Source organism: Eimeria tenella, genomic scaffold (genome assembly GCF_000499545.2).
Source record: "Eimeria tenella Houghton genomic scaffold, Eth_scaff37, whole genome shotgun sequence".
Lineage (NCBI taxonomy): Eukaryota > Apicomplexa > Conoidasida > Eucoccidiorida > Eimeriidae > Eimeria > Eimeria tenella.
Window position 1 is genome coordinate 222,783 of NW_013543286.1, and position 9,283 is coordinate 232,065.

At 51.8% G+C, this 9,283-nt stretch overlaps 2 protein-coding genes across 2 annotated transcripts; one reads left to right on the top strand and one right to left on the bottom strand.

The window, feature by feature from the left end:
• Positions 1–2,408: 2,408 nt before the first annotated feature.
• ETH_00011755 (DNA-directed RNA polymerase III largest subunit, putative) lies at positions 2,409–6,994 on the bottom strand (the record flags this gene model as incomplete). The annotated part of the gene is made up of 2 exons (XM_013376562.1): positions 2,409–3,374; positions 5,414–6,994. The coding sequence occupies 2 exons, from the start codon at positions 6,992–6,994 to the stop codon at positions 2,409–2,411; spliced, it is 2,547 nt and encodes an 848-aa protein (XP_013232016.1).
• A 960-nt stretch (positions 6,995–7,954) lies between these two features.
• ETH_00011760 (uncharacterized protein) lies at positions 7,955–8,293 on the top strand (the record flags this gene model as incomplete). Its single annotated transcript, XM_013376563.1, has 1 exon — positions 7,955–8,293. The coding sequence occupies one exon, from the start codon at positions 7,955–7,957 to the stop codon at positions 8,291–8,293; it is 339 nt and encodes a 112-aa protein (XP_013232017.1).
• Positions 8,294–9,283: the final 990 nt, after the last annotated feature.

Here is a 9,283-nt window from a genome sequence, read left to right on the forward strand (position 1 = left end):
GGAGGAAGGGGACTCGGATGAGGGAGGAGACGTGGGCGAAGACCTTGTCGAGGTCCGCGGGGCCCCTCCGGGTCTCCATGAAAAGCGGGTTGAGCCCGTCGTCTCCGTAGAGGAACTGGACAACCTGGCCGTCGCTGGTGCGCACCGTGTGGTCGTACTTGACGCACAAGTCCTCCAGGGCCTGCAGCAGCAGCGCTGTCTCCTTCGCAAGTTCGCTGTCTCCGTGCCCTTGCCGCCCCTTTGCTGGCTCTTTAGGTGGCCCTTTAGGTGCCTCTTTCCTGCCTCTTTGCTGCCTCTTTGCTGCCTCCTTAGGGGGCTCTTTAGGGGGCTCTTTATCTGTCTCTTTATCTGTCTCCTTATGTGTCTCCTTATCTGTCTCCTTTTATCAGTCTCCTTCTCTACTTCCTTATCAGGCCCTCATCTGTCTCCTTTGAACTGTCTCCTTTGATCTGTCTCTTTTGATCTGTCTCCTTATGTGTCTTCCTTGATCTATCTCCTCTGAGCTGTCTCTTTTGATCTGTCTCCTCCAATCTCCCATCCCCTATCTCCTCCCGCCCCCTCATCTGTCTCCTTCAATCTGTCCCTTCATATCTGTCTCCTTTTATCCGCCTCATCTTATCTGTGTCCTTTTGTCTGTCTCCCTTCATCTGTCTCCTCCTATCTGTCTCCTTTTATCTGTCTCCTCTTCTATGTGTCTCTTCTTCTATCTGTCTCCTTCCAACTGTCTCTTCTTCTGTCTCCTCTCCCAACTGTCTCCTCTTCCAACTGTCTCCTCTTCCAACTGTCCCCCCTTCCACCTGTCCCCTCTCCTAACTGTCTCCTTTTCAAACTGTCTCCACTTGTCTCTATTTAAAACAGTCTCCAACTATCTCCTTTCCAAACTGTCTCCAACTATCTCCTTTCCAAACTGTCTCCAACTATCTCCTTTCCAAACTGTCTCCAACTATCTCCTTTCCAAACTGTCTCCAACTATCTCCTTTCCAAACTGTCTCCAACTATCTCCTTTCCAAACAGTCTCCAGCCATCTCCTTTCCAAACAGTCTCCATCTGACTCCTTTTAGAACTGTCTCCTTTTAAGATTGTCTCCTTGTAAAACTGCCTCCTTGTAAAACTACCTCCTTGTAAAACTGCCTCCTCTTAAAACTGTCTCGTTTTAAAACTGTCTCGTTTTAAAACTGTCTCCTCTTAAAACTCTCTCCTTTTAAAACTGTCTCCTTTTAAAACTGTCTCCACCTGTCTCTATTTAAAACACTCTCCGCCTGTCTCCTTTTCTAACAGTCTCCACTCTCTCTCTATCAAACGGTCTCCTTTCCAAACTGTCTCCAACTGTCTCCCTTCAAAACTGTCTCCTTCTCAAAATGTCTCCTATTAAAACAGTCTCCAACGGTCTCCTATTAAAACAGTCTCCAACTGTCTCCTTTCAAAACTACCTTCTTTCCAAACTGTCTCCACCTGTCTCCTTCTCTAACTGTTTCCACCTATCTCCACTTAAAACTGTCTCCCTTTCAAACTGTCTCCGTCTGTCTCCTCTCCAAACTGTCTCCTTGTCAAAAAGTCTCCACCCATCTCCTTTTAAAACTGTCTCCTTTCCAAACAGTCTCCTTCTGTCTCCCTCTCTAACAGTCTCCACTTGTCTCCTTTCAAAACTGTCTCCTTTCAAAACTGTCTCCACCTGTCTCTATTTAAAACAGTCTCCACCATCTCTTTACCAAACTATCTTCTCCTCTAAGACTCTCCTTCTGTCTCCTTTCAAACTGTCCCCTTCCGTCTCCAAACTGTCTCCTTTCGCCTCCAAACTGTCTCCTGCCTCCAAACTGTCTCCTCCCTTTTCCCAACTGTCTCCTCCTGTCTCCAAACTGTCTTCTTCTCTATCACTCTCCTTCTGTCTCCCAACTGTTTCCCCCTGTCTCCAACTGCCCCCCCCTTCCTCCCAAGTGTCTCCTTCTCTACCACTCTGTTGCTGTCTCCAGCTGTCTCCTTCTGTACCGCCCTTTCGCCGTCTCCAACTGTCTCCTTCTCTAGCACTCTTTTGTGTCCCCAAGTGTCTCCTTCTGTGTCGCAAGTGTCTCCTTCTCTTTAGTGTCTCCGAGTGTCTGCTTCTCCGCACTGTGTTGCTGTCTCCACGTGTCTCCTTCTCTACCACTCCGTTGCCGCCTGCAAGTGTCTCCGTCTGTGTCTCCAGTGTCTCCTTCTCCACACTGTGTTGCTGTCTGCAAGTGTCTGTCTCCTTCTCTACACCGTGTCTGCAAGTGTCTCCTTCTGACCTTTATGAGCCTGTGTCTGCAAGTGTCTCCTTCTGTGTCTGCAAGTGTCTCCTTCTGTGTCTGCAAGTGTCTCCTTCTGTGTCTGCAAGTGTCTCCTTCTGTGTCTGCAAGTGTCTCCTTCTGTGTCTGCAAGTGTCTCCTTCTCTACACCCTGTTGTGTCTGCAAGTGTCTCCCCCCGTGTGTGCTGTCTGCAAGTGTCCCCTCCCGCCTCTGCAAGTGTCTCCCCCCGCGCAAGTGTCTCCCCCCGCGCAAGTGTCTCCCCCCGCCCCTGGAAGTGTCCCCTCCCGCCCCTGCAAGTGTCTCCCCCCGCGCAAGTGTCCCCTCCCGCCCCTGCAAGTGTCTCCCCCCGCCCCTGGAAGTGTCCCCTCCCGCCCCTGGAAGTGTCCCCCCCGCCCGCGGAAGTGTCCCCCCCGCCCGCGGAAGTGTCCCTCGGAAGTGTCTCCGCGGACCTTCATGAGCCTGCGCTGCATGTAGCCCGTCTCCGCAGTCTTGACGGCGGTGTCCACGAGGCCCTCGCGGCCAGACATGGTGTGGAAAAAGAACTCGTCGGGAGACAGTCCGGAGAAGAAAGAGTTGGAGACAAAGCCGCGGCTGCGGGGCTCGGGCGCTTGGCGCTTGAAGAGCGGGAGCGTCCTGTCTCCGAATCCCGCGGAGACCCTGCGGCCGGCCACGTTCTGCTGCCCCACGCATGCAACCATCTGCGCAATGTTTATCAGGGCCCCCTTGGCCCCCGAGCGGAACATTATCCCCGGCTTGTTGAAAGGAGACAGCAGCTGGCTGCAGACCTGGCCCGCGGAGTTGCGCAGGTCGTCCAGGATTTTCTTGGTCCGCAGCTCGAGTGTCTCCTCCAGCGAGCAGCCGGGGTGGGGCTGCATGCAGCCGCGCGCGAAGCGCGCGGCCTCGCCGCGGATCGCCTCTGCCGCGCGCGCCAAAAGTGTCTCCTTCGCTGTCTCCAAGGAGACACTTGGAGACACGTCGTCCAGCCCCATCGTGAACCCGTAGCTCGCGAACCACCGCGCGCAGACCCGCGCCACGCGGCCCAGGCACGCGGCCGCCAGCGCCGCGGAGTTGTCTCTTATTAGGTGGTAGAAGAGGCCGTGCTTGGAGTCCTGCGGGGGCGAAGGGACAAAAGGAGACACTTTTTCCGGGCCTCGCCCGCGAAAGACAACGGAGACGCATGCACGCACCAGCTGCTCAGCGCCACTTCGCTCTCCTCACGTGCACAAACGCCATCTTTTGACTCCCGGAATGTTCAAAAGGAGACACAAGGAGACACGCGCGTGCAGCACCAACAGGGGGCGCCTTAAGTGCCACAAACGCCATCTTTTGACTCCCGGAGTGTTCAAAAGGAGACACAAGGAGACACGCGCGTGCAGCACCAACAGGGGGAGTTGGCTTTTATTAAGTGGTAGAAGAGACTGTGTTTTGAATCCTGAAAGGTTTGCAAGGAGACAAAAGAGACAAAAGCAGACAAAAACGGACAAAAACAGACAAAAGGAGACAAAAAGAGACAGGTCCATGCAGCAGCGAGAGAGGGAGAGTTGTCTCTCACTAAGGGGTCAAAGAAACTCTGCTTGGAGTCCTCAAAAGGAGACAACAGGAGACAGAGGAGGAGACAAATTTAGATGCAGACAAATTTAGATGCAGACAAATTTAGATGCAGACAAATTTAGATGCAGACAAATTTAGAGAGATGGAGAGAGTCTGAAAGAGATTGGGAGATGGAGATGGAGATGGAAGAGACAGACAAAAGGAGACCCAGACAAAAGAGACAAAAGAGACAACAGAGACAAAAAAGACAAAAGGAGACAGAAGGAAACAGAAGGAGATAGAAGAGACAAAAGAGACAAGAGAGACAGGAGAGACAGATTGACGTGGAGACAGATTGACGTGGAGACAGATTGAGAGATAGGGAGATGGAGAAGAAGTTGTGGAGATGGAGATGGAGGTGGAAGAGACAGATGCGGAGATAGGCGACAGAAGGAGGCAGTAGGAGACAGGAGGAGACAGGAGGAGACAGAAGGAGACGGAAGGAGACAGGAGGAGACAGAAGGAGGCAGGAGGAGACAGGAGGAGACAGGAGGAGACAGAAGAGACAGAAGGGACAGAAACAAAAGAGAGACAAGAAGAGACAGAGACAAGAAGAGACAGAGACAAGAAGAGACAGAGACAAGAAGAGACAGTGACAAGAAGAGACAGAGACAAGAAGAGACAGAGACAAGAAGAGACAGAGACAAGAAGAGACAGTGACAAGAAGAGACAGAGACAAGAAGAGACAGAGACAAGAAGAGACAGAGACAAGAAGAGACAGAGACAAGAAGAGACAGATGAGGTGAGGGAATTAAGGAGACAGATGGAGACAAATGGAGACAGACGGAGACAGGTGGAGACAGATGGAGAAAAATGGGACAGGAGACTGATGAGATTGATGGAGATTGATGGAATTGAAACGGAGAGGAATAGGAAACAAAAAAAGAGAAAAAAGGAGACAAAAAAGGAGACAAAAAAGGAGAGACAAAAAAGGAGAGACAAAAAAGGAGAGACAAAAAAGGAGACAAAAAGAGACACGGGAAGGAAGAAAAAGAAGAGAGTTTAAAAGGAAAAAAGAGACAAAAAGACAACATTTGCTGTGCGAAGTAAAAGCCCGAAAAGAATCTCTCAGATGAGGCAAAAACATAAAAAGAAAATCCCAAAATGTCCCCAAAGAGCAGCAAAAAGAGCAGCAAAACAGCAGCAAAACAGCAGCGAAAGATCCCCAAGAGAGCAGCAAGAACTCCCGAAAAAGCAGCAAAGGGGGCCCCAAGAACTCCCAAAAAAGCCCCCAAAAGTCCCCAAAAACGCAGCAAAAACGATACCAACAAATCCCCAAAACAGCAGCAAAACAGCAGCAGCAGAACAGCAAAAGCCACACCAAGAAGTCCGCAAAACAGCAACGAAAGAGCAACAAAGCAGCAGCAAAAGCCACGCCAACAAGTCCCCAAAACAGCAGCAAAGCAGCAGCAAAGCAGCAACCGCCGAAGAACAAAAGCCACACCAAGAAGTCCCCAAATGCGCAGCAAAGGTGCAGCAAAGGCGCAGCAAAGGTGCAGCAAAGGTGCAGCAAAGGCGCAGCAAAGGTGCAGCAAAGGCGGAGGAGTGCAGGGCGGACTCCGAGGACTTTTTTTCCGATGCAGCCGGCGAGAAGTTCGGAGTTGCGGACGACGACGTAGGCGTCGTTGGGGCACATGAAGAAGGGGACAGTTGGAAGGAGACAGTTGGGGCTGAAGTCCCTTTCGGGGGCCTCGAAGTTGAGGACGGCGAAAGTGTCTCTGCGGGGCCGCAGCAGCACGGCGAGCAGCTGCTTGCCCGTCCACAGCTCCTGCGGCAGCAGCAGCGCGGGCGGCGGCAGCTGCACTGCTGCTGCTGCATCGGTGCATGCAGCGCAAAGTTGCGCAAAAGCTTTTCTGGAAAGAAAAGTGTCTTTGTGGGTCAGCAAGTACCAACAAGACAGAAAGTCCTGCGTGGCCGCCACCAGCGGGTCTCCGTTCTTCGGGGTCTGCAAGTTGGAGACAACTCCGAGGAGACACAGGGCCTCCGCGCGGGCCTCCTGCGTCTGGGGGACATGCAAGTTCATTTCGTCTCCGTCGAAGTCCGCGTTGAAGGGAGAACACACACTTTCATTAAACCTCAAAGTCCTCCCCGCCATCACCTTGGCCCTGAAGGCCATGAGGCTGAGGCGGTGGAGAGAGGGCTGCCTGTTGAAGAGCACAATGTCTCCGTCGCGCAAGTGTCTCTCCACGGTGTCTCCTGTCTCCAAGTGCTCCGCCGCCAGTCTCCGGTTCGCGAAACGGAGACTGCACTTGCTGCCGTCTCTCTTGTGCACGTAGCAGGCCCCGGGCCAGCCGTCGCAGCCGCGCTGCACTGCGGCGCGGAGGCCTGCTGCAGAAAGGGGACAGACTGTCTCCGGGAAGGTCAGCCGCCGCGCCATCCACTCGGGGACCGCCACTTCGTAAACCTCTAAATTAGGGTCTGGAGATATCACCGTCCGCCCCGAGAAGTCCACGCGCTTCCCCGACAAGTTGCCCCGGAAGCGGCCCTCCTTGCCCTTCAGCCGCTGGCACAGGCCCCGCCCCGCCCTGCTGCTGCTGCTGCTGCTGCTGCGCCCCACCAGCTGCTGCACCGCCGGCGCCTCCGAGTTCAGCAGCAGCGTCACCTGCAGCTGCAGCAGCTCCCACAGACCCACGAACTGCCCCGGGGGGCCCCCCGCTGCTGCGAGGCCCCGCAGGGCCCCGTTTATCTCCACTATCTCCGCCAAAACGCAAGTCAAGTCGTCTTCGTTGGAGCCCTGTTCGCCGACGGAGACAGAGGGACGGAGACAGTTCGGCGGCACCGGCAGCTGCTGCAGCAGCAGCTTCCACGGAGACACCACGTCCAGCACTTCGCAGTCCCCCGGCCGCAGCCGCTGCAGCAGCTGCTGCACCCGCAGCGGGTGCAGGTCCTCCTCCTGCTGCGCCGCTGCTGCTGCTGCGCCGCCCCCCGCTGCAGCAGCAGCAGCAGCAGCAGCAGCAGCGCGCGGCTGCTTGGTCACGTGCCGCAGCTTCATGAACTGGTCCAGCACGGGGCGCACGACTTTGCGCAGCACGCCCTGCGGCGCGTCGCAAAGGAGACACTTGGAGACTCTTTTGCATTCGGAGACAGTTTTTCGAAAAAGGGCCTTTTTGGCAATCGGGTCTTCTTTGTGGCGGCGCATGCGCTGCAGGGCCCGCGCCCGCGCCTCCGGAGACAGCAAAAGGGCCCCGCACTTCTTGCAAATGCAATAAAGAATTTGAATCAAATGTTTCAAATATCCGCAGTGAAAAACGGGGACACTTAAACTGCAGTGGCCCCAGTGGCCCCCGCAACTCAGCAAAGAGTTCCCGCAGGTTTGGCACACCGAGTCGTTCCTGTTGGGACCTGAAACAAAACAATTCTCTCATTTGTTTGTTTGTTTGTTTATTATTTGTTTAATTGTTTTTCATTTAATTGTTTGTTCAATTGTTTGTTTCATTGTTTGTTTGTTTGTTTGGTTGGTTGGTTGGTTGTTCGTTTTACTTGGGTGTTTGTTTGGTTGATTCGTTGTTTGTTTGTTTAATTGTTCGTCTGCTTGTCTAATTGTTTATTTGTTTATTTGTTGTTTGTTTATTTGTGTATTTGTTTATTTGTTGTTCGTTTAATGCATTAATTAGTTTGTTTAACGCATTAGTTCAGCGTTTGGCAGTGAAGACCGCGAAGATAATGGAGACAGTGAGGAAAAGGAGACAGCAAAGATGCTGTTAAGATAAAGGAGACAGTAAAGAAAAGGAGACAATAAAGGAAAGGAGACAGTACAGAAAACGAGACAGTGAAGAAAAGGAGGCGGGAAAGAAAAGGAGACAGGAAAGATGCTGTTATGATAATGGAGAGAGTAAAGAAAATGGAGACAGTTGAAGTAATGGAGACATTAAAAATAATGGAGACATTTAAAATAATGGAGACATTTAAAACAATGGAGACAGTTGAGATAATGAAGACAGTAAAGATAATGGAGACAGTAAAGAGAAGAGAGACAAAAGAGACGGTGGAGAGAACACAAAGGAGACAGTAAAGATAATGGAGATAATGGAGACAAAGGAGACAGTAAAGATAATGGAGGCAGTGCAGAGAAAAGGAGACAGTAAAGAATATGGAGATAATGGAGTTAATGGAGATAACGGAGATAATGGGGATAATGGAGACAATGGAGATAATAGAGACAATTGAGAAAAAAGGAGACAGTGAAGAAAATGGAGACAGTGAAGAAGAAATGGAGACAATGGAGATAAGGGAGACAGTGAAGATAATGGAGATGAAGGAGAAAAAAGGAGACAGTAAAGGTAATGGAGATAATGGAGATAATGGAGACAAAGGAGACAACAAATTCACTTGGACCTGTGGAGACAATGCAGACAAACGAGACAGTAGAAAGTGCTGGAGACAACTGGAGACAGGAGGAGACAATTGGAGGCAAAAGGAGACAATTGGAGATAAATAGAGACAAGTGGAGATGGAGGCAATTGGAGACAAGAAGAGACAAGAGGGACAAAAAAGAGACGGAGAAGAGACAAAAAAGAGGCAAAAGCACGAAACACAAAAGATAAAAAGACGTAAGACAAAGACACACAAAAGAGACACCAAAGAGACACAAAAGAGACACAAAAAAGACATAAAACAAGGAGACACAAAAGAGACACAAAAGAGACACCAAGGAGACGCAAACGGAGACACAAAAGAGGGAAAAAAGACGAAAAAAAGAGACAAAAAGGAGACAAAAAGGAGACAAGAGAGACAAAAAGGGGCAAAAATAAGACACAAAGAAACAAAAAAAAGCGACAAAAAGAAGGCCAGCAACAGCAGCCCGAAAAGAAATAAAAGGACGAAAAATAGAACAGCTTTAGTCGAGTAAACCCTAAACCCTAAACCCTAAACACCAAACCCTAAACCCTAAACCCTAAAGCTTAGAGGAAACCCCAAACCCTCCGTAAAACCCCAAACCCTCGTTGAAACCCCGACCCCCAAACCCTCGTTGAACCCCCAAACCGTAAACCCTCTCTCCAACCCTAAACGCCCTACCCCAGCCCCTCGTCGAAACCCCAAACCCCAAACCCTAAACCCTAAACCCTAAACCCTAAACCCTGGCTGCGGCGGGAGCGGGGCTGACCGAGGCGCAGGTCGAGGACGCCGAAGGGGTGGGGGGTGTTGGTGAGGTGTACGTACAGCTCGCGGTTGACCACTTCCAGTTGGGAAAGTTGCGAAATTTCTTCTTTTCCCAAAACATCAAACTGAACTTTGTCGACTTGGTGGGCCCTTTGGGAGTCTCTAAACTGTCCCTTTAGAGACACTGCGCGCCGCACTGCTGCGCTCTGCAGCAGTGCCTTCAGGGCCTCCGAGGGGGCCCCCGGGCTCGCCAGCGTGGGCCCCCCCTCGCCCTCCTCGCCCTCCGCAGCAGCAGCAGCAGCAGCAGCAGCAGCTGCTGCTGCTGCTG